This window comes from Apium graveolens, chromosome 1 (assembly GCF_009905375.1).
Source record: "Apium graveolens cultivar Ventura chromosome 1, ASM990537v1, whole genome shotgun sequence".
NCBI lineage: Eukaryota > Viridiplantae > Streptophyta > Magnoliopsida > Apiales > Apiaceae > Apium > Apium graveolens.
In genome coordinates, this window is record NC_133647.1 from 204690934 (window position 1) to 204716519 (window position 25586).

At 34.3% G+C, this 25586-nt stretch overlaps 3 protein-coding genes across 6 annotated transcripts; 2 read left to right on the forward strand and 1 right to left on the reverse strand.

Moving 5' to 3' along the window:
* Nucleotides 1–474: 474 nt before the first annotated feature.
* LOC141679393 (E3 ubiquitin-protein ligase RING1-like) lies at nucleotides 475–4316 on the forward strand. Its single transcript, XM_074485897.1, has 2 exons — nucleotides 475–1532; nucleotides 4078–4316. The coding sequence occupies exon 1, from the start codon at nucleotides 542–544 to the stop codon at nucleotides 1520–1522; it is 981 nt and encodes a 326-aa protein (XP_074341998.1). The 5' UTR covers nucleotides 475–541; the 3' UTR covers nucleotides 1523–1532; nucleotides 4078–4316.
* Nucleotides 4317–4700: 384 nt separating this feature from the next.
* Nucleotides 4701–24689, forward strand: LOC141679375 (disease resistance protein RPV1-like). Of its 3 annotated transcripts, none has more exons than XM_074485876.1 (5): nucleotides 4701–5523; nucleotides 19490–20624; nucleotides 20765–21043; nucleotides 22526–23938; nucleotides 24047–24689. In XM_074485876.1, the coding sequence occupies exons 1-5, from the start codon at nucleotides 5057–5059 to the stop codon at nucleotides 24512–24514; spliced, it is 3762 nt and encodes a 1253-aa protein (XP_074341977.1). In that variant the 5' UTR covers nucleotides 4701–5056; the 3' UTR covers nucleotides 24515–24689. The 3 variants fall into 3 exon arrangements, with proteins under 3 accessions (XP_074341977.1, XP_074341984.1, XP_074341989.1); XM_074485883.1 differs by having other exon boundaries at nucleotides 4710–5523; nucleotides 19517–20624; nucleotides 24047–24685; XM_074485888.1 differs by having other exon boundaries at nucleotides 4710–5523; nucleotides 24057–24215.
* On the reverse strand, nucleotides 6896–10584 carry LOC141679399 (uncharacterized). Of its 2 annotated transcripts, XM_074485905.1 has the most exons (7): nucleotides 10096–10584; nucleotides 9597–9656; nucleotides 8146–8316; nucleotides 7799–7840; nucleotides 7506–7602; nucleotides 7104–7265; nucleotides 6896–7022 (listed from the first exon to the last, which is right to left on the reverse strand). In XM_074485905.1, the coding sequence occupies exons 1-4, from the start codon at nucleotides 10231–10233 to the stop codon at nucleotides 7820–7822; spliced, it is 390 nt and encodes a 129-aa protein (XP_074342006.1). In that variant the 5' UTR covers nucleotides 10234–10584; the 3' UTR covers nucleotides 6896–7022; nucleotides 7104–7265; nucleotides 7506–7602; nucleotides 7799–7819. The 2 variants fall into 2 exon arrangements, with proteins under 2 accessions (XP_074342006.1, XP_074342002.1); XM_074485901.1 differs by lacking the exon at nucleotides 7799–7840.
* Nucleotides 24690–25586: the final 897 nt, after the last annotated feature.

The window sequence follows — 25586 nt, forward strand, 5'->3', positions numbered from 1 at the left end:
CATTTCAAACACCTCTATAATTAATTTCAAAAGCTAAATAAATCTGCAATAGACTCTATAATTCAAAACTATCCTTCAAACTTCGTACATAAAACATTTGTTTATAAACTACATTTGTATACAATTTGATTTGAGTTTTTTTTCAGTTTTCATAAAAGATATTAAGATATGAAAAATTAATAAAAAATAGGGTTAATGTAACATTCTTACATATGAAATATTTTATTACATCGTAATTGAAAAACTAAATTATATAATATTCATGATATTTTATATTTCAAAAATTTTAAAATAAATATATTCAGTTTAATTATTTGTTTACATCTGTATGAAAAGAAAACAATTAAGGAGGCAAATGAAAAAATTACAAAACAAGGTACTTAATAAGCAAAAAAACTAAATAACTAGGTACAAAATAGCAATTTACATGAAAATACAGACCGACACGTACTATATAAATTTGAAACAAGTCCAGCCTCATGGGTTTTTCAGTTTGCTATACATACACAACTTCTGTCTCTATATCTCTCTATAATCAACTATGGCTACCGCCGAAACAACTCTGCAACTCTTTTTCTGCCATCAGTGTAGTCACAACGTGACTATCAATATCATACCCAACGTTGATCCTATTTGCCCCTCTTGTAACGATGGGTTTCTTGAAGAAATCGATGACCCGAACCCGAATGTTGACCCGTTTGAGCCGTTGGCGAATTTCCTCTCAACTTTTCCCATTTTTTTCAGTGATTCTCGACACCCGTTTGAAAATCTGGGAACCCCAGCAAGTACTGGGAGGGTTTTTCGGGTTTCCGGGTCGAGTGGGTCGGGTCGGGTCAACCCGGAAGGGAGATCCGAGTTCGACCCGTTTGCGTTTTTTCAGGATTATGTTGGGGGGTTGAGGGCTGGTGGGGCTAACATTCAGTTTGTGTTTGAGAATCATCCTGGTGGTGGTGGTGGTGGTGGTGATGGTGAGGGTTTGCCTGTTAATTTAGGGGATTATTTTATGGGACAAGGGCTTGAGCAATTGATTCAACAATTGGCTGAGAATGACCCGAATCGATACGGAACCCCTCCTGCTTCGAAAACTGCTGTTGAAGGGCTTCCTGATGTTGTTGTTGATGATAAGTTGTTAGGCTCTGATTTGGCACAGTGTGCTGTGTGTCAAGATGATTTCGAGAAAGATATGGTTGTTAAACAGATGCCTTGTAAGCATGTTTATCATTCCGAGTGTTTGTTACCGTGGTTGGAATTGCATAATTCTTGTCCGGTTTGTAGGTATGAGTTGCCTACTGATGACCCTGATTACGAGAATCGGGCTAGGGGGAATGCTGGTTCGGGTGGTGGAAATGAGTCTAGTGGTAATGTGAGGTTTGGGCTTTCGGGTTCGGGGACTGATACTGGGGATGATGAGGAAGGTGCACCGTTAAGGGGGTTTGTGGAGCGGACTTTTAGTATCATGTTTAGGCCTCGCAGGTCAAGGTCTGATAATAATGGTGGGGGTTCTGGTTCTGGTGGTCCTTGATACAAATTAGGTAAGCTTTTGTCATATGTAGTGTTTCTTTGTGGTTTGTTATGTTTGCCCATCTATTTCATGTTTATAGAGAAATGCATTCCCGTAAGGTAGTTATGGGGTAGTTATGGTGACCGTGATGAATTGTGCATGTTTCATTGAATTGTAGTTTATGCGAATGTGTTTCTGTTTGTTATTGATTTTATTTAAGCATGGAACTCACTGAGCTTATGAGGTGTGCTTTTCTTGTTTTCCTATAGATAGATGATTTCAATTTTTTTTAGTTTGGTTGATGGATCGAGGCGGAAAAGAAATGTATCCCGTGAAAGAAAGCTGAATATAAGAAAATGAACTTTTACTCTGTCTTCTCAATTGATTGTTTAAGATTTTAAGATTAGTAAATTTCCGAAATTCACAAGGACCTTGTTTAGTGCAATTTCCAAGAGTAGATGTGCGTTTGGATTACCTACTTTCGGACTGGAAGTCTACATTTCCTTTCATGTTTGCTGAACTTAGTTTTCATTTTATTTGATCTATCAATACCTTTTCCTGAATCTTGTGTAATTCTTCTAAAACATTGAGCTGGTATCAACCGCAAAGGAATTATGTGTATATATAAATATGTCATACCATGATTACCCTGTGTGTTGAAAAACTGGAGACCTTGATTCTGTCAAATTACTTGTGTTCATTCACATCTTAGGTCTTCCTGTTCATTTGCCTATGTTTTTTCGTGTTGCATTCAGATCAATGCCTCTGAGAGTAGGTTGGTTATAAATATCCTCGTGGATAGCCAACTTCTATATCTAGGGAATGGGCAATCTTTGTTTCCCTTATTTATGTGGAATTTCAAATTCATTTTGATGAATTTCGGCCTTCGACTCTTCAGTGTAATATTCCTTCTTGTGAATGATAAAACCTGAATTTATCCTTTGTTGGGTGCAACTGTGCATACTCACTTCCGGTAAAGTTCAGATTGTTTCATGATTAATAAAAATCATATAGGTGTAACCACCATACATTTGTATTTAGTCTATTTTCTTGCAGATTTCGAACTATCTATGCTCGTATTTCCTTGATATGTCTTTTGTTATTTTTTAACCACAAGATTCCCTCCAAACTTTTTTAAGCTGATATTTTTTTTCAAAGTTTGTTTATATAGATTTCCAAAATTTGATATGTTCATATTATAATTATTATAGTTGGGCCGTTTGAATTAGTATCGAGTATTAGACTACGTGTTTCCTCTGGCTCTAGTTTGAATGGTGGGTTTTATTTTCTTATTTTAATGTTTTATCATATATCCTGAAATGTTTTAAAATTTTGTTTATTACAGAAACTATATTAATTCAATAGGTAAATTATGTATTTAATGACATGAAAAGAATACATACAGATGCTTTAAAGTAAATAAATCTTATAAACTGTTTTATTACATACTTAAAAAGTGTTGAGTATACGGTTTAAGTAGAGTTGGTCACTTGACAGAAACTTTAAAACTGAGAATACTCAAATGTATATACATAACAATTCTTATATATATTAATACTGATACCGGTTTAGCAAAAAAAAAAAAATGCTGATACCGATCTGCAAGTAATAGATGAAGCATATTAGCAAGTAATTTTTGAACCAATAGCAAGTACATACACGAATGAACATATTAAATGAAGAACTTAATTACCTATAATTGCACTAGTGATTCTAATCTCTATAATCGTATTCCAGAACAAAAATGAGAAACTACATTGAACTAAAATGTCACCATAACATATATGATATATATACTTGCATTGTCTGTATTTAACATAAGGCACTTAGGAAAGAATAAGCATAGCGTGTTAGAAGAAGAACGGAGGAAGAAAGAGAGAATTTATCAACCCGATCCGCAACTTATTTCCTAAAAACATTCAAATTGGCCTCACTTTAATGAGTGTCTTGCGCCCCTGCCTTAGCAGTTGAGATGTGTGCATCTTGCTTGTTAAATATATATATTTAAGACATGTATTTAAATGCATCATAAATAAATTTATTTCAAGTTAAATTTTAAAATATTACAGAGTTTACATCGAGTAGCATTCAGATTACAGATACTTGTACATCTAAAGTATCTTCCTTGTCACTTGATGAACCAGTAAAACACTAGTAGTGGAATATAACAGGGCACATAAATTGGAATCCCTGAATAGGATTTGAAATACTTCCAGAGGACCAAAGGACAAGTTCACTGCTTCGTTATACCTCTTTGATATTCCTGATTTATGTTTCAGCTGAATATACTACATTTGTTGTTTCCCTCCCATGTTTCATTTTTACAGTGCTGGTATGAGTTATCTTGGTTTACTATTTTGGGTCAGATTCATCGTCACGGCTGTTATAGAATGGAGGGTTCACCAATGGATTTGTGCATTGAATCTTGATTAGTGTTAACATATTTCTTTATTATTTTTGTAGTAGCATGGTCAATATTTCCATTTTTATTCATTAAATAGTTTCTATATATTTTCGTGCTCCATTTTTGGAATAATTATCAAATTGACTAACTATTCTCTTAATATGATCTTCAGCTTGTGCACAAAGAAAAAGGCCTGGGATTTCGTCAGTGATGGTGTAGATGAGTATAGGGCTATTATTGCACAAAGTAGACAGTGATATTAAATTTAGTTTTTCTGGGGAGCAATTAACATTGCTTACATACATGTCAACTTTTATACCTCCCTTTGCGTCAATTCTGCCAGAAAGTTTTACATTGAAATTTTCGGGAATTTTAAGTTTTGGCTGTTATGTTGAAGATTCATTATCTGAATTGCTTGTGTGACTAATTCCTCAGTTTTGTGCATGGTTCTTTGCACTCCTTCAGTGCAGAGCTTTAGAACCACCAGTAGAGGCACAGCTACGGTTTTGTGAACATGAATCTTCATAGGTTATATTACTTTATAATTACGTTCAAATAATTATAAGATAACGGTTTAATATATATCTTTTAAATTGACACCGTGAATGTAATGTTTCTAAAGCTAGTGAACTACTTTCACTTGAATGGAAATCTAGGAAAATACCGATAAAAAGCACTTTTCTATAAATTTTTAAAATGTAGTTATGAACTTTAAAAAATAAATCATTTTCTAATTTTATAATTAGAAAAAAATCTTCTGAGTCTTTTGCAAAGCAGAGTACAGCAAATTTAGGCAAGTTCAGGGAAATTTCACTGTGAAATTGTCAAGACTTAAGAGACTAGAGATCAAGGAAATTACTACGAAATTACTATAAAGTTTTTGTTCGAGTTTTAGAATACGGAGACATCAAGGAAATTATTATGAAATTTGTAAAAGTTTTTGTGGCGGAAATGGGAGAAGTTTCACGACAAACTCTAAATTTATTTCTTAAATTTGGTTTAAAATGAAATTCAAATTCACCTTATAAAGATAAGACATACAGACCACGTATTTTGAGACTTGAAAGTATAATAGCAATTACATTATTATCGGTTGAAAACATTCTCATCTGCATCAAGTTAAAGCCTTGGTTCTTCGAGTTCATTAATCAATGGCTTCTAGTTCATCTCGTGTCTGGGATGTTTTCTTGAGCTTTTATGGCAAGGACACTCGCAACAATTTCATATCGCATCTTTATAAAGAATTAGATGGAGCAGGAATTGTAACCTTCAAAGATGATCCTGCACTGGAAAAGGGTGAAGAAATTTCACCAGCATTAAGAAGTGCAATCAGAAGTTCGAAGAAGTTTGTGGTTGTGATCTCGGAGAACTATGCTAAATCACGATGGTGCCTTGACGAGCTTGTAGAGATCCTTAGTTTGAAGGAAAAAACAAATCAGGTGTTTCCCGTGTTTTTTTACGTTGATCCAACAGATCTACGAAACCAGCAAGGGAGTTTTTGTGAACCTCTTAAAAGTAATAAGAAGCGTTATTCTGTTGATACGATTGAGAAGTGGAAATCTGCTCTTGCTGAACTCGCAGATCTAGCAGGATTCCATTTGAAAAAAGAAGCAGACAAGTAAGTCTCTTTACTATGAGTTCTTTATCTAAAAAAATATACTACCATTTTATGAGATGTTCGGTTACTCTTTCTACTGCACATACATGCATGTTATTATAGACTATAGAATACAAGCTAATATCATAGCATACATTACTCTTCTTATTTATTATTATTATAACCAGCTGCATGACCCTTTTATTTTTCCTAGTCTGAGCTTCCTGTAGTTTCATGTGTTTAGCCCACATTTTATTTAGGTTTTGAACAAAGACCAGAGAGAGCTGCTGCATGTCACATTATTTTATTACACTCCCCCTAAAACCCGACTTTCCATTCCAAGCTTCTCTTTCATTTTATAAAAAATCTGTGGCTTCAACGGCTTCGTAAAAATATCCGCTAGATTTTCTTCCGTTTTGCAGTGCACCAGTTTCACAATTTTATCATTTACTTGTTCACGAAGAAAATGATATTTAATATTGATGTGCTTGTTGCGACAATGTGACACCGGATTTTTCGCTAGTGAAATAGCAGATTTATTATCCAGGTAAATAGTAACCGGATCTTCTTTGGCAAGATTTAACTCGCCCAAAATATAGCTTAACCACATAGCTTGACATGCACATACTGCTGTTGCGATGTATTCTACCTCACATGTTGAGAGAGCAACTGTCTGTTGCTTCTTTGATGACCACGAAAATATTGTTGAACCAATATGAAAATCATATCCCGATGTGCTTTTCCCGTCATCCAAATCACCGCCATAATCACTGTCTGAGTAGCCAACTAATTTTGAATCTTGAGAATGCGTGTAAAATAAGCCATGATCAAGCGTACCTTTTATGTATCTCAAAATTCTTTTAGCCCACTACGCCATAAGTGAGCTATTGTAATGCCTAAATGGTGTTACAATAGGCCTCAAAAGCGTTACAAGAGGTCTATTGTAACACTAGGGGGCGTTACGTATACAAACATTACAATAGACACCATAATGTAACACTTCACTGATCTATTGTAACAGAGAGGAAAAACGTTACAATAGGCACCTACTGTAACACTAACCGGGCCAAATGTAATGTAAAATGAGTGATACAATAGCTTGATCAAGATTGCATAAGTGGGGCCCACATTCCCTACCATAACACTCTATTGTATCTATTGTAACACAAATTTGTTGTAATTAACCAACATTAGATTTTATAATGCCACGCTATATCTAAATATACTTCATACTAGAATAGAAAAAAACAACGGTTAATATTAAAATTTTTAATATATATGCTCTGTGTATACAACAATCCCAATACCAAAATAAAATCTCCAATACATATCTAAAATACCACAAAAACCAACTAAAATTACAACAATTTGATCGATCAGTAAAGTTACAACTGTAATTCAAAATAGTTGAATCAACAGATCAGTAAAATTCATTATCAAAGCTTGGTGACTGCGGCGTAAACCCTAAGAAAATGACTGCTAAAAACAAGTGATAATGTGTATTGACCTTGTTCCTGAATCTGCACATTGGAATACAAATGAGAAAAAGGCACACAAACTAGCAAAGGAAAGAATGAAAATTGATAGTTTTTAAACTTTACCTGCAATGAATGACAAAAATCAGCAGATGCTTTGGTTTGTTACTTCCCACATACTTGTTCAGCATTAAAATATAGTGTAACATTATGATCAAGCCCTGTCATTTTCTCTGTAACATCATTCTCCCTAACGTCTTGTCCGTTATTACCTACAGGATTTGGTTGCTGAAAATATACATATTTATTAACCAACATTTATCATATCTTGAAACCAAAGAAAATTAAATCAAATTTGCTTTATAGCTTATAGGTAAGTATCTGTTGGGAACGCAAGACCTGAGCAGATCCACCTTGACTGTTTTCATGAATATTCTGTATTTTTTTTAAAAAAAATATGTTCTGCTTTGGACTATTCTGAATAGTAAATAAATTCTTTGAAAGAAATCGCTTATCTTTCAATCGTACCTTATCACATAAACATTCAGCTCTTGCGTTAATCTCAACACCTGAACCTAGAGCTTTGATTTTTGGTTTGATCACGACTGCCTTTTTCTTGAACACCCTAATACAGAACATTGAGAATTTGTAACTGTCATAATTATTTTTTATGTTACCTTTTACTTTATAAATTCTTCACATAATTATATTTTCACAGAACAATCAAATCACATCGAGTAGTTGAAACAACCATGGTAAATAAAAACCCATCTCTAATATAAAATCCCAAAATTAACAACATCAAGATCATAGGTTTTTACCAAAATTCCAACAACCCTGCTTTAAGAAATCAAAACAAATTCCTGAAAAATAAAAGTAAACATAAACCCAGTAAAATACATAAATATCTTGTATATTCTAAAAAACAAAAAAAAAACCACAAATTCAACAATTGGAAATAAGAGAAATCCAATTAAAAAAATGAAAAAATAAGCAATAACTGTAAAAAAAAAAAGAAAAAAACTAACCAAGCCTCTCTGGACACCATCACGCTTAATCTGAAGAGTGGATGATTATTATAGCTTAAATGACCTCAAGAAGCCACATTAAATCAAAATTTGGTAAAACATAATGACTCTACTTCATAAGACATGAGTTCTCAATTTACCTTGTCAGGAGGTATGTCCTTCGCCTCTTGAACCTTCAATTCTATTGAGAAATTTCTCATATCTGCCAAGACGCCTTTAAGTTGAATAGTACTAGGAAAATCTTTTCGGTATCTCCCAAATATGATTAATGGGTTCTCTAATAGAAGGACAAGTATACATGAAGGATACAACTGCACAATTATCAGAAAATCAGAACTGAGATTCTATAAGATTATTCAGAATCAGATCTAAATAAATGTAACTAAAAAATAAAAAAAATTAAAGCACAAAAAAATGGCTGCTCATTTCACGACATGGACAAGGTAATAAGGGAAACTGTGTTACATATCTTACGAAGTTCCGAGAAAGAAGCAATATACATTACAATTTAGTAAAATGTTAATGGTCAAAGGTATAAGAATGCAGAACTACGTGACTACATGTGTGTAGTGTTCATTGCAATGTCCAACCTATGATGAATCCATGGTACCAAATGAAACCACGTCTTATTAGTACATCCTTGTTATGCAATTGAAGTAGGATACGCTTGGGACTAGACAACACTAATAATTCTGAAATTAGTGAGAAATCAACTCAATGCATAATGCTTACCTCAAGATCATCAAGATCAAGATTGTCTAAATTATTGATGCTAATGTTTGCTAGAATGGTGTAGAAAGTCCTGGTAAAGAAACCTTTCATTCGAACTTCAATCGAATCTGAACAAGCATCAAAGATATTTCCATAGTAGATTATTAGGCTTTTCACTAATATCCTCAGCATTAATTTAAAATCAGTAGATAATATTATTTTTGAAAAGAAAAGAAGGCACTAACTAGATGGCTTAATGGAAACTCATACATAAGCATCTAGAGAAAGAAAAAGCAATATCTTTACAAGAAAAATTATTACTGTTGCAAGTGATCCCACCATACTAAGCATTAGAGAAAATCTGATACAGTGTTAAAACTGGTTCTATATATATATGAGAACAAATTTAGAACTACTTAATCCGGTGTGGGGGCACAGATATGCATTAGTACAGATACATGTATGTATGCCACTGCATTTTCGATTTTGCTGTCCAAAAATGAATTTTAGCAAAAAAACAAAACTAACCAAGTTATCGAAACTATAAAAGTAAAAAATAAATAGATGTCCTATTTTCTGGCTTACAATGAGTTGGATAAATTGACATTCATAGCTAAGCAAAACTTAACATATGTGTTAGCTAAACTATAATAGTGCAATGTTCGGTCATTTGGCTTACACGTTCCCTCTGAACTTTAGCTGCTTCATCTTCATTTCGTATTTTCTCACTCTGAAGCACTTTCACACTAATTTCAAGGTCAGAAATTGCATATTCTAGCTCTTTTTTCCTAGTCCTAAGACTTTCAAGCTCATCAATATCTACATCTGGAGTTAGTAAAAAGTACAAATATACTTTATATATTTGTATATTTAAACTCACCAAATCAAAAATTTTAAAGATAACATCCTGATATCTTGCTTTCGCCTCCTCCGCAAGTGCCTAACAAGTATAAAATCCAATCTGTTTCATTTCACCATACACATTTATGAATAAAATTAATTAATCACATAAAACATCAATACAGAGAGATCAAAATTCAACAAGAATCAACTTAAAATGGTGTATAACTAATTTCACAGCTGAATCCGGTAATTGAGACACCTAATCAGTCAAAATACCTAATTAGTACCCTAATTACTCAAACATCCAACTCAAATACCTTAATCAGTCAAAAACAAATTAATTACTAATCGAACCAGAGAGAAGAAGATGCTAAGAAGTTCAAAACCATAAATATTACTCTAAATCAAACAAAAAACTAAAATTGAGAAATCTAACCAGAATAAAGAAGAAAAGTTTGTAATCGTTGTTGTAGTCAGTACAAGAGAGAGATGAAGAGAGAGAAGGGGAGAGTGAGAGGGAGAGAGAGAGAGAGTACCTTCAGGGAACAAGTGAAGCCCAGAGAGGAGGCTGAGACTGAGGGTTTGAGATTGAGAGTGATTTGTCTGAGAATTTGTTTTGATTTGGGGGTAGGGGAAAAATACCGCCCAAATATTTCAGTTAGTAAATTGTGCATATTTTTTATTTTTTATATTTTTTATATTTTAATTATTTAATTGTTATTGATTAAATAGGAAAATAAAAAAATTCTTTGAATTTATTTATAAAAAATTCTAGATTTAAATCATATTATATGTTACATTGATCATTCACTAGTAAATCAGAATATAATTTAATACTAATTTATGATAATGTTTCTATTTTAATATTTTTAAAAATTATAAAAGTATCTAATGTAACACTAGTTGTTGGTGTTACATGTTGTGCAACACCGAAAATTCTCTGCAACACTAGCTTTATAGCTATTGTAACACGATAAGAGAGGTGTTACAATAGGCCAAAAATCTCTTAGCTAATGTAACGCTCCTTGTAACACTTGCATTACAGTAGCCCACTTATGGCGTAGTGGCCGCCTTTAAGTGATCTTGCTTTGGTTTCTCCATGTACCTACTAACCAATCCAACCGCATACATAATATCTGGACGAGTAAAAGTTAGGTAGCTCAGACTGCCGACCAAACTTTTGAACAACGTCGGATTTACCGACTCCCTCGTTAAATCAACTCTGAGCCTTATGCTCGGTTCTGCTGGCGTGCTTACTGGCTTGCATTCCTCCATTCCGAACTTCTTTAAAATCTGCTCCGCATATTTTTTCTGAGACATAAAAATGTCTTCTTTGTTTTGCTTCACCTTTACTCCAAGAAAGTACGACATTTGACAAATATCTGTCATCTCAAATTCATTAGTCATAACCTTCTTAAAATCATTGAACATACCATGGTTATTTCCGGTAAATATCATGTCGTCCACGTATAAGCACAAGATCATAATATATCCCCCTAAATTTGTCTTCGTATAGAGGGCATGCTCGTATGGGCTCTTTATGAAACCATTTTTCTGAAAATATTCATCAACTCGCGTGTTCCATCACTACGCCATAAGTGGGCTATTGTAATGCCTAAATGGTGTTACAATAGGCCCCAAAAGCGTTACAATAGGTCTATTGTAACACCAGAGGGCGTTACGTATACGAGCATTACAATAGACACCCTAATGTAACACTTCACTGATCTATTGTAACAGAGAGGAAAACGTTACAATAGGCACCTACTGTAACACTAGCAGACCCAAATGTAACACAAAATGAGTGATACAATAGCTTGATCAAGATTGCATAAGTGGGACCCACAAGGTAGGGTCCCAAAACCTATTGTAACAGTCTGTTTTATCTATTGTAACACCAATTTTTTGTAATTAAGTAACACTAGCATATGTAATATAACACTATATGTAAATATATATTACACTAGAATAGTCAAATGTAACAATCCCATATATAATAAATAAAATATCAAATTTGCATACATGAGACTCAATTTTTCGAATCAAACTATTAAATAACAGTCTCAATTCTCCAAATCATACCACTACATAAGAGTCTCATCTCTAACTCCAATAACTAAAACATAAAATCCAAGCTATCCTTGGATAGGAAAAAACTACTCGTCGACTATCCTGTGATATGAAATTATACAAAATAACCAGGCAGAGAAGCATTTTTTGCTCTTCTACACTTTCCTGATCTGGATACAAAATAACCAGCAGAGAGCTACTTGTTCTCCCTCATTCACCATTCCTTGCTCCTGTACACAAGTCACACCAAATTGCATAAGAATTAATACAAAATGCATTTTGGACATAGAAAGGGGAAACGAGGATTTTGTAATAGATGCTAGCTACGCGAATTATATTAAAATATACTAAAAGAAAAATAAGTAAGGATCACACACAAAACTTATTTAATTTTGATGAGGCTAACTACTTGGCAAGTCCTTCCTCCAACTTGTACTGCTCATCAACAGACCACTCTAAAGCCAAGCCTACTTCGTGCTTGAGGCCTGACGCTGAATCAAAAAGAAGACTGCTTAAATTTCAGTTCTGTTAAGGTATAACACATAGCAGTAGTGAGTGTGCTCCTCTGCTCTTCATGAGATGAGAAAAAATAAGAAATTAATAAATCAAATTGCTAGAAGAAAGAGAGACATTTCGTCTTACATTTTCAAGCTATTTAGGGACTGTTTTGGTATAATATCAACCTTAAAATCTCTTTGGTACAAATATATTCCTTGACAGGAGAATATGCTTTATGCAATTTGGTTATGCTTGTGGCGGCATTGGGCTAAGCAGTCTGCTTCTAAGCAATGTTTGCATATTAGAATACATTTTATCTTTAAAATGGAAGTAAATATATTGTAATTTGTACACATTTGGCTTAGGTTTCTAATTAGTTTTTAAGACGCATATCTGATTTTTACATACTACTTTCTTCTACTCGTATTTTGTGTCTCAAGTGCACTACATCGAAGCTAAGATGTAAATTCTTGCTTCCACTCCCTAACTTAATGCTCCTTGCCCTGACAATTGTTTAGCTTCTAATGAGTACTACATATGCTTCTTAATTAGTGAGGACGTATAAAAAAGAATGTCACAAAGAAGCAAAGTCAAAGATATTGAGAAGCCCTTTTAGATTCCTATCCATGAGAAGACAACAAAATGGAAGATGCAACCACTGAAACTTATTCTAATTATCATTCTAGTTGTTGTTTTTGTTACAATTCTATATTCACCCACAGTCTGCCATCCTGAACAAATATCAGATTCTATTTCAAGGTGACTGCTTCTTTTCAAAATAGTTATTATCTATTATATTTGAATAAAATAGTTATTATCTATTAATAACTATGATGAACTTGTAGTAGGCCTGACACTGAATCAAAAAGAAGAAAGCCTGACACTGGACAAAATAGTTATTATCCATTATATTTGAACAACATGCCTAGTAATTATCACTTAGGGTTGGAAGTTATTATTAAGACATGGATTTAAATTAGGGAAGTAGATTATTTAGATTATAACTGGGAGTTTATTCTCTGTAACTCAGCACAGTTTACCAGCTCTAAAGTTTAATTGAGTTTGATTTATAGTGGGAGGTTTTCATCAGAACTTATCTGGAACACTGGTCTCACCTGCCGTTTCTCACATCATTTGGTTAGGTGCTGCCTTATTGGTATGTGTATATGTATCAAACTTATATAATCACTTTTCCAAATACATGGAACCTAAAAGTCGGAAGATACATGCCGCCATACCGATGATCAGACACATATTAACATATAAGACTTGTTCAACAGCACTGTTGTTCTAACGAAAAATCATTATATAGTGAGCATATACACAGAAATGATAACCTCTCTTCCTTAGTTATCATTCCCGACCCCTCCCTGTTCCCCCCTCTAGGAAAAAAACATAACAAATTTGGGCAAAGACTACAGAGATGCCAAATCTATATATATTTTTTGATATTGTTACTTAGTATTTTCATCGTATTTCTGTATGCATAGTTGCAAACACAATCAAGAGCCGCCAGTATATGCTATTCATTTGAATTAATACAAACAAAACCAGCTAATGATACCAAGTATAGAAGACAATCAAATCGGGTTTAGCTGCGTAGGAACTCAATAATGAGAGAAGCCAAGTAAAAAGAAATTTGATGACACTTAATAATTAAGTGATTAGCATAACACTGATGTCATCAAGTGAGCCTCGCGAAACAGATAATTTCACTAGCTTTTTACACACTTCAAGTGCTCCAAGCTTATCCATGCTTGCCTCATTAGCACGAACTACATCAACTGCTTCCTGATTATTAACCTGTCAATTGAAAATACAAGTTAGGCGGCCTAGCTTGAAAAACATAAACTATATAAAAAATTTATTAGAGTAATAAACTAATACCTTATCTCATAAACCATTAGAAGCAAGTATCTGGAACTCAAAATCAGGTTCAATTGCAAGAACCTTTGTTTCTGGTTCAGCTGTCACCCATTGCTTTAGGTGCTCATCTCCAATTCCTCTAAACACAGCCAAAGATTCATTAATTCGCCAAACACCTGCGCAGCTACAATCTACATATCCACCCTGCATAAACATGTAAACATTTTAATGAGTTTAACCAGCACCTTACAGCAAAGGATGATAAAACTGAGAAGTTAAGGCGATTAAAAGCTTACGAGTGCCACAATTCTGTTTTTCTCATCCTCCCTCGAAGGCCTGTGATCAGATGTGAGGGCCACACCATCTCCACCTCTACAAATAATAGCACCGCAATCACCAACATTTGAAACCACAAGCTCTCCCTTCCTGATCAAAACAGTAACACAACAGGATCCACCATGAGAACCCTCCTTAAGAAACTCGGAATCAGTCCTCAAATACCCAAGCTTGACAGCTGCCTCAATATCTTGATCACCCATCTTCTCTACTTGGTCAACAACATTCTTATCCAAGTTGGTAGCAGCAAACTCAAGAACCTTTGCACCTCCATGCCCATCATAAACTCCAAACATAACCTGTATATCCATCAAAAGAAAAACAAGTAATCACCTAATTAAAACGTCTTCATATTAATCAAAGTCTTGTCATGTATGTACACATAAAAAACTCCACCCCCTACAAAAATGCAAGAACCTTTGTTTCTAGATAGATATAACACTTAATTATTAAGTGTCATCAAATTTCTTCAAGTATAATTTCAGAACACACACAAACACAAAATCTAGATACACTTAATCATTCTCCACAATTAAAACATTTTTATAAGCTCAATAAAACTCTCTCACTCTCTCATAAAACACATATACATTCAATCCAATTAACAATTGGTTCAAACACTTATGTGTGCTGAATTAGCATCAGAATCATCATTTTTACAGTTGCAAGTCGGAGAAGTGCTGCAAAAAAACAGAGTGGCAAGGAGAAGACAATATATGTGAAATTTAAGCACATAGAATAAATATTAGAGCTTGTTGAAGTAAATAACCTCGAGTTAGGGTTTCCGAAGGATCGCGGCTGAGATACAGGGGCGTTGGCGGCTGAGATGAAGACGAGGTCGTCAAACTCGCAAGGGGCAGAGGGTGTGTGTAATTTGGAGAGAGAGAGAGAGAAGCCGCCAAGATAGGGGGCTGAGAGTGAGGGTTTGAAAGAGATAAGAGATTTGTCGAAGTTTGTGTTTTCATTTGGGGGGGAAAATACTGCCTAAATATTTCACTTAGTAAAATCGTGCATATTTTTCATTTTAGTTTTAAATTTTAGTTTTTTTTATTATTTAATTGTTATTGATTAAATAGGAAAATAAAAAAGTCTTTGAATTTTTGTATGAGAAATTCTAGATTTAAATTATATTATATGTTACATTGATCATTTACTAGTAAATCAGAATATAATTTAATATTAATTTATGATTATATTTCTATTTTAATATTTTCAAAAATTAAAAAGTATCTAATGTAACACCAGTTGTTGGTGTTACATGTTGTGCAACACCGGAAATTATCCGCAACACTAGTTTTATAGCTATTGTAACACTCCAAGGGAGGTGTTACAATAGGCCTGAAATCTCTTATTTAATGTAACGCTCCTTGTAACATTTGAATTACAGTAGCCCACTTATGGCGTAGTGCATGCTCGCGGAGCTTGTTTCAAACCATATAAGGCTTTCTTCAGTCTGTAGACTTTGTTTTCTCGGCCTTTCTGAACATATCCGGGAGGCTGCTCAATATAGACTTCTTCTTCAAGATAACCATTGAGAAATGCTGACTTGACATCCATCTGAAATATTTTCCACTGCTTCTGAGCTGCAATTGCTATCAGAAGTCGTATGGTATCAACTCTTGCAACTGGAGCGAATACCTCGTTATTGTCAATGCCATATCTCTGCTTTTAATCTTTAGCCACCAACTTTGCCTTGTATTTCTCCACTTCTCCACCCTAATTTGTCTTGGTTTTATAGACCTACTTGACACCAATTGCTTTGTGTCCTTCTGGAAGATCTGTGAGCTCCCATGTATCCTTCTTTTTGATTGCGCCAATTTCTTCATCCATGGCTTTGTTCCATTTGCTTTCTTCAGAAGCATCTTCAAATGTAACTGGATCATATTCAGCCATTAAACAAAATATAGAATAATCAAAGGTTATTTGTACCGGACTTGTTGCTTCATAGATATTATCCAGACTTCGCATCTTTCGTGGTGTTCCCCCAGTACTCCTGCTTCCTCCCGTGGATGGTGCCGATCCAGGAGTTTGTTGATTTAGACTTGGTGGAGGAGTTTGATCATCATCTCCGTCATCTTCAATGTTGGAGTCATCACCGTCGTCATCATCATCATCATTGAAAAATAAACCAGCAACTTTTCTTTCTTCCTCGCTCCATTTCAAGTAGTCTGATTCATGAAACTCAACATCTCGAGAAATGATTAATTTCTTCGTTAGGGGATTATAGAGTCTATACGCCTTGCTCCTTTTGTCATATCCGGTAACGATGCATTTCTCGCCTTTATCATCCAGCTTCTTCCTTTTCTGATCGGGAATGTGGGCATAAGCAATACACCCAAAAATTCTGAGATGTCCAACTGATGGTTTGCTCCCGCTCCATGCTTCATTTGGAGTTTTATTTCTGACATTTTTTATTGGACAGCGATTCAGCAAATAAACTGCACATAGAACAGCTTCCGCCCAGAAAGTTCTTGGCAAGTGTTTTGCTTTCACTATGCTTCTTGCCATGTCAAGAATAGTGCGATATTTTGTTGAGGAGTATATGTCGTTGTTAACTGATGATTTATGCCATGTGCCCTACAGAAGCTTCTGAACAAGTTTGAAGTATACTCGCCTCCTCTGTCTGATCTGAGTGTCTTCAAATACTGACCACTTTGTTTTTCTGTAAGTGCTTTGAATTCCTTGAATTTATCAAGAGCCTCCGATTTTTCTTTGATGATATACACCCAACTTTTCCTGCTAAAATCATCAATAAATGTTAGGTAATACCTATTACCTCCAAGTGATGGAATATCAAACGGACCAGCTATATCTGTGTGAACAATCTCCAACGGCCTCCTGGCTCTCCATGATTTTCCAACCGGAAAGATTTGTCGATGTTGCTTCCCTTTGACACATGCTTCACACAAATATTCTGGTTCGTTGATTTCTGGAAAACCGTCCACCATCTTTGTCTTTGACAATAATTTTTAGCCAGAAAATCCAAGATGACCATACCTCAAATGCCATAACCATGAGTCATTTTTAATGACCGACTTCAAACACTTCTGCACCTTTGTCTGCATATCGATTGTGAATAGGAGATTCTTTGACATCTCCACTTTCGCAATCAATTCTCGAACTTGATTTCTGATGGTAAGAGAATTATCCTCCATCTGAATATTATATCCTTTCTCCACAAGTTGGCCAAGACTGATGATATTACTTTTCAAAGCAGGTATATAATAAACATCATTTATATTCTTTTTCTCACCATTCTTTGACACAATTGTAATTGTACCTTTCCCTTTGACCGGAATCTTTGCGAGTCACCAAAAGTAACTTCTCCACTGATGGTCTCGTCTATCTGCATAAATAAATCTTTATGGCCAGTCATATGATTGCTGGCTCCTGAGTCAAGATACCAAACATTCTTCTTGCTCTGCTCGTCTCCTTTATAAGTGAGGAACATAGCAGTTCCATCATCATTATCTTCTTTTGCTGCAGCAAAGTGACTCATGTCTTCCACTTTTGGTGCTCTACACTCGTAACTGAAGTGACCAAATTTATTACAATTATAACATTGAAATTGAGATTTGTCACCTCGTTGAAATCCACTTCTTCCTCGGCCTCTAAAATTCTGACCACGACCAGATGATTTTAAACCTTCAGAATTCTGGCCTCGGTTGAAAGACTGCCTTCCACGTCCTCGTCCACCTCGGTAGCCACCTCTAAAGCCACCTCTGCCACGTACAGAACCACTACTCCCAGAACTATCACCAATGGACACCTTACTTTGCAACGCCTTTTCCAAGTGGCTTGCATCATCATACTGGTTCATTCGCTGCTCATGCGCTTGAAGTGAACCAACCAGCTCGTCAATCGAAATTGTTGACAAATCTTTTGACTCCTAATAGAAGTAACCACGTAATCAAATTTTCTGGTCAGTGAACGGAGGAGTTTTTCCATGACCCGAACATCGTCGAGACTTTCACCATTTCTTTTCATCTCATTTGTCACAGCTTTCAAACGCGTAACAAATTCACCAATATTTTCTGAATTCTTCATGTTTAAATTTTCGAACTCCCGCGTAGCACCTGGAGCCGCACCTTTTTTTACTTTTTCAACTCCTTGGAATGATTTTTGCAAAATCTCCCACGCTTCTTTTGCCCTTTTTGCTCCAGAAATTTTTTCAAAGGTTGATTCATCAACACCTTGAATAATTGTGTACAACGCCTTTTTATCTTTTTTCCGGATCTCCTTTAACGCCGTCTTCTCGGCATTTGGAAATGCTGCTTCAGCGGCTGCAATAGCGGGCTCGTTGAACCTATTTTCAACAATTTCCCAATTATCGTAAGAACCGAGTAACACCTTCATTTGGATACTCCAATTCACGTAATTTGTGGATGTCAAATTTTGGAATGTTGGGTTGCACCATATTCGCCATTTTTAGAAACGTAACCTTGGCTCTGATACCACTTGTTGGAAACGTGAATGGGCTTTATGAAAATATAACTAAAAGCTTTATATAGTTTAAACACAACTGTTTATAGTAACTCGGTTTTATTTTGTAATACAAACACAAAGCTACAACTTCTTTCCTTTCTTTTTTCTCGCAAAGAGCTTCAGCTCTTTTTCTTGCACTCTATAGTTTTTCTTCACTCTGTAATTATAAATGTAATACATAAACGCCCTATTTATAGACTATAGAATACAAGCTAATATCATGGCATACATCACTCTTCATATTTATTATAGCTAGCTGCATGACCATTTTATTTCTCCTAGTCTGAGCTTACTGTAGTTTCATGTGTCTAGCCCACCTTTTATTTAGGTTTTGAACAAAGACCAGAGAGAGCACACGCTTTTACCGCCTTGCATGTAGATAGCCTACCATATATCTTGGACAATATTATTGACTTTTAGCTGATGTTTCTATCTTCTTTTCCCATGCATATACAGCTGTAGTATGTAATTTTTGATAGCTGTAGTTTTCTTTTTTACTTCTATCTCACGGCTACTGTATATTTATTTATCTTATCTACTAACCCAGCTAACCCAGCTGTTTTATTTGACTTTGCTTCTGCATATCTTTGATCTCCAGAGGATAATTGTTTAGAATGTATACGGGTTTGAAATTCTAACAACATGTATGTTATTCATATAACCTAAGAATTATAGTTATGCATACTTTATCAAAATTAACAGGAGTGAAGCTGAGTGCATTATGGAAATTGTGGCGAAGGTCATGCCACCAAAGGTACTAGACCTTGATCAATATCTACCTGGGATAAATCGTGCTGTCGAAGAGATATATCAACTGTTAAGCATAGATTATGGTGATGCTCGTGCCCTTGGAATATGTGGAATGGGCGGAAGTGGGAAAACTACAATAGCCAAGGCTTTCTTCAACAAGTACTCCCACAAATTTGATATTAGTTGTTTTATGGAAAATGTAAAACAAACTTCACAAGGACGTAGTCCTCTACTTCCTTTACTTCAGCAACTCTTGATGGATCTTCTCAGAGTGAAGGATTATAAGGCCCGTGATGTTGAGAGCGCACTAAGAAAATTGAAAGAAATTCTTAGTTATAAAAAAGCTCTCGTTGTTCTGGATGATTTAGACCAGTTAAGCTATTCAGAAGTGCTAGTAAGGATTTGCAAGCTGTTTTCATGTGGTAGCAGAGTTATTATTACGGGAAGAGATGCCAACCTGCTAATTCAACTGAAAGTTCAAATGTCAAAAGTAGATATTTATTATGTGAAGCATTTGAACAGACCTGATTCACTGGAGCTCTTTAGCTTTCATGCCTTCAGAAAACCAACACCTCCCAGAAATTACGAAGTTCTCTCAAAAGAATTTGTAACTTATGCAGGAGGTCTTCCATTAGCTCTGAAGGTTTTGGGTTCATCTTTGTGCGGCAGGACAGATGTTCCATTCTGGGAAGCTAAACTTGAAAAAATTCGGAAATTTCCGGTGGAAGATATCCAGAGAATCCTTCAAATGAGTTATGACGAATTACCTGATGAAGCAGTGAAGGCTATTTTCCTTGATATTGTATTCTTCTTTGTAGGAGAGAACAAAGATGAGGCTGTGGATGTATTCAAATCATGTGACTTTTTCCCAGAGATTGGGATACCAATTCTAGTGGAAAAATGTCTACTAAGCATTGATAAGTATAATAATAGATTTTGGATGCATAATCTTATACAAGACATGGGATGGAATGTTATTCGTGAAGAATCCAAACATGGGAAATGCGGGCGCTTATACTTGGATCAAGAAGAAGCATGTCAGGCTTTGCAAAATCAAGAGGTAAGCAAAAAGCAAATAACTATGCATGTTTTCATCTTAAAAACTAACTTTATTTTACATTGATAAATGATTTTTTTTTTGCAACATTCCGATCACTAAATTTTTCACATTTGTTATTATGTTGATAATCAAAATTTCAGGTGATGGATAAAATTGAAGGTCTCATAATAGATTTTTCAATGTCCGAAAGCAAATACTGCAATGCCAAAATATTTGAAAGGTTGAGGAAATTGAGATTATTAAAATTTGTTGGTGTTGGTGGTATTAGAGGAAGTTTGAATACTTCATTTCAGGAACTGAGGTGCATCAGTTGGCATAATTGTCCTCTGACACGTTTACCTTCTTCCCTGCGCCTACAAAAGCTGGTTTGGTTTGACATGCCACATAGTAGATTTGAGACATTGTGGACGGATTTTACGGTATGAAACCAAAAATCCTAATTTTCTGTTTTCGATCATGTTATACACTCTTGCTGCTTTAATTACTTTCACCACATTTCTAATTAAAGTCTGCCCTAGTTACATTCTTTTATTAATTTAACATTAATTAGTTAATTCAATTTTATTAATTTTTATTTGATATCTAGAAATTTGTGAATTTTTGTCTCTGAATAATTAACAATGAAAATAAACCTTTTTTGGTTGGTTAAATTATGATGAAATTAATATTTTATTGGTTGGTTAAATATTATTCCAGAGAATATCAACCCTCAAATTGTTTGATAAATAGATAGAAAAAGTTAGATGAATGAAAGCTATTAACAAGGATTAGGGTCCTAATTCACTCCAAACTATATTTATTTTATTTAAATATTTGTAAAATTGTACTCCGTTGTATTTTTTATATGTAGTTTGTCTATGATGTACACATTTCTAAATTTTTTGATCACATAATTAAAATAATAAGAGTAAATTATATATATTACATACCTTTGATTTGGGTCATTGGCACTTTGTTATCATTTGTTTCAATAGTCGCACTTTACAACATCGCATACAAGTTTAGGCGCTGCACTTTGCACCATTCCGTTAGTTTTTGCCGTTATCGTTAAATATATCAGGGATAAAGAAGTAATTTAATCATGTCTAATTGCACTTTGATCATTAAAGCTCAGCATATTTCGCACGTTGCACCCCTGGACAATTTTTTTTACAATTCAGACCTTCAACTATAAAAATTAAATATTTTAACCAATTTATTAAAAATGAGCCTTTTAATTTAATTTTTTGATCGTCCAAACCATATTTTTGAAAAATCGTATAAAACGAAAGTTCTACATAATTAAACGATCTTTCCGAAATGATAAGCCTCATCAATTTTGTAATTATAACGAATCGGCAACTAAATAAAACATACACCCAATTAAAATTTATAAAAATATGGTTTGGAGGGTCAAAAAATTAAATTTAAAAGTTCATTATTAATAAATTGGTTAAAATGTTTGATTTGTATAATTGAAGGTCAAAGTTGTAAAAAAAAATTGTTCTAAAGTGCATAATGTGTTGAACTTTATGATCTAAGTGCAATTAGACATGGTTAAATTACTTCTTTACCCCTGACATATTTAACGCTAATGACAAAATTAACGAAATGGGTGTAAAGTTCAGTGCCTAAACTTGTATGAGATGTAAAGTGTAATTGTTAAAAAAAGCGGTATCAAAGTGTCAATTACCAAATTAAAGGGATGCAATTTACTCAAATATTAATTTTAAATTTTTTTGTGAATTAAAATTTTACTTAATATTTTTATTAAAAAAATGAAAATATTAAATTTATCACATTAACTATGGGTAAAAGTAAAAATCAAACCACGTATAAAAAAACAGAGCTTGCAAAAATATGTCATTAAATAATTTCATGCGTAAAAGCCTGATAAAAGTAGATGCGTCTCACATGGACAGATGCCTTCTCTGCGGCATTTGAATTTGGAAGGATGCAAATATTTGAAAGAATTACCAGAGTCAGTTGGAAAATTAACAAAGTTGGACCGCATGAATGTGAATAGTTGTTTAAGCCTTACACGATTGCCTGAGCCCATCGTACAATTGACTACTCTCGGTTTTCTGGATATGAGCGGGTGCGAAAATCTGAAACAATTGCCGGAGCAATTGGGTGATATGAAAGGCTTAAAGAAGCTTGATGTAAGTTCTATAGCACTTGAGCAACTTCCTGATTCAATTGCTCACTTGAAGAAATTGATTCATTTGAAATTGGTCAATTGCAAGAAGCTTAAAAGGTTACCTGAGCAATTTGGGAACATGGAAGGCTTGCTAGAATTTCATGCATCCTATAGTGGAATCGAACAACTGCCAAACTCATTTTCAAACCTCTCTAAATTGGCCCGCCTGAATTTAGAGGAGTGCACAGACCTTACAAGCCTTCCGAACAGCATTTGGAAGTTGAAGTGTCTACAAATGATAAATCTGGTCAATTGCAAGAAGCTTAAAAGGTTACCTGAGCAGTTTGGAAACATGGAAGGCTTGGAGACATTTGATGCAACTTTCAGTGCAATTGAACAGCTTCCAGACTCATTTTCAAACCTTCGTAATTTGGTCGATCTGAAGTTACATGGCTGCATATACCTTACTAGTCTTCCAAATAGTTTAGGGCAGATGCAATCTTTAAAAGAGCTTGAGGCATCTTATACAGGGATTGAAGAATTACCGGATTCTATTGGACAACTGCCTAAGATACAACGTTTGGATTTCGGAGGGTGCGAGAAGCTTAATTATGTGCCTGATAGCATCCGTAATCTCACATCACTGGAGAGGTTATGTCTTGAACACAAGGATGAAAGAATGATTGAGTTGTCCGATGCTGTAAATAATCCGAATTTGAAGTATCTGGTTGTGAGATGTAATATAAGAGTATGGCTGCCCGTGATTCTTAGTTTTTCTTCACTGAGAACATTAGACCTTCATGATGATGGTCCGAGTCTTTCTCCATCCAAACCCTTTAGTTTTTCTAAGCTTTTCAATCTTTTTTCTCTTAAGTTGACCAATTGTACGAGTCTTGGGTCCTCCTTTCCCGAGGTTCCACTAAACTTAAATTCGTTAGAGGTACATAACCATGCTTCACTAGAACAAGTACCCGATTTATCCAACAATTTAAATTTGGAGCACTTAGCCATATCCAGATGCAGCAGACTTCAATCACTCCAGAAACTTCCAAATCTTCTTCAAAGTCTTAGAGTTTGTGATTGTGAAAGACTACAAGATCTGCCAGATCTGTCAATGTGCCGACAATTATATGATCTGGTTGTCATGCGCAACGGCAGGGATTTAAAAGTCAGTTTAAAGGAAACTCAACTTAAGGTTAGTTAGTGTTGGTCTCTGGATAGCAATGATATTCATATACACTTGAAACTTATACTAATCTATCTACATTTCTCTTTCACGTTACAACTAAATATATTCGGGAAGCGCATTTCAGGAGTTTCATTTAAAGCTAGTCTAGACAACAGAGAGATCCCAGAATGGTTCGAACATAAAAACAGCAGCGGATGTAATCTATCTTTTGATATTCCAATGGGAGACAAATTCGCTGGTGTCGCGTTCTGGGTTGTTTGTAACTACATTGATGTTTTACCCGAGGGATATCCATTATTTCCGGATATCGAAGCATTAATTACAAACAAAACAGAGGGTGGTACAAAACATATCTCCACTTTCTGGGGAGGAGAACCTTTTACTGGGGAGGGTGATGTTGTGCTATGCGTAAACGGAGATGAAATCTCAGTAAAGAGCGGAGACAAGATTGATGTCTCATTTCAATTTGAAAATGCTCATCCCAACTCCGAGGCACGCTCCCTTAAAATGTGTGGGGCTCATATTATACAAAAACATTGTACTTGTCCCTCTTGTCCTGTCTGTGCCTATTACTACTCCTAATCAATTTTAGATGTACAACTCTTGAAAAAAAAGACGTGCCCTTGTCTCAAAATTCAAAAATATCTTATCAATTTTACATAAATTAAATAAGTTCCTCCTTTTACTTTAATCTATTTTCATTGTCTTTTTGTATTATCTCTTTTTTGAATATTTTTAATTGGTTCGTACTTGCCGAGAGCCGGTGGAACAATATATAAGTGGTTTTAGTTATACATTTTATACCTTCTTTTGTTGTCATTATACATTTTCTTTTGACGAATAAAGTCATCTTATTTTTTATTCTTAACCACGTTTAAAACATTTTTGTTCGAAATTCAAAGCCCTCGGCTATATATCTTGTTAATTATTTATTTGAAATCTTCTTTTTTTGTTAATTTATTTCTTATCTTGTTAGTTATTTTTTATTTATAAATTACAACAATTTTAACAGATATTATCAAGTTCGTTCTGAGGTACGAACAGAGCTCTCTTGTTTTATATGCCCGAATTTTACAAATTCATGTGTGGACTGTTGGTTTTATATACAGCAACTATCGAGAAAAACACGAATTACAGAAAAAATACTTGTCCTTCTAGTTCTTGTATAGTGTATTTATCACAGAATTCATTCAACACTTTTTAAACTACCTCTTTAAGTCAATATTCTAAAAAATAATCGAATAGGAAATAAGTTAATATTTTTAATTATGGTTAATGACATATATTTCTTTTACCTAACTAACTTTGAATAGAAATATGATCGGGAAAATCAACCCAATTGAATTAAGTTCGGTATTTGAAAATAGTTATATTATTAGCATATTTGGATATTCGAAAATACTAGGTGCTGAATCTAAATATCAGATTATGGCCCGTTTGGGTTACACCGACTTAAAACCAATACATGTAACATAAGTGATAACTGTAAACTAATAAATTATTAGTGTTTGAATAAATTATTAAGTCAGTAAAATTTCTTTAAATAAATGAAAATAAATAATTAGTAAAAATACTTATTTTAATTCATAAATTTTAAACTAGAAAAATATGTGAAATATATATATGTTAAAAATTAATATTAATAAAAAGTGAA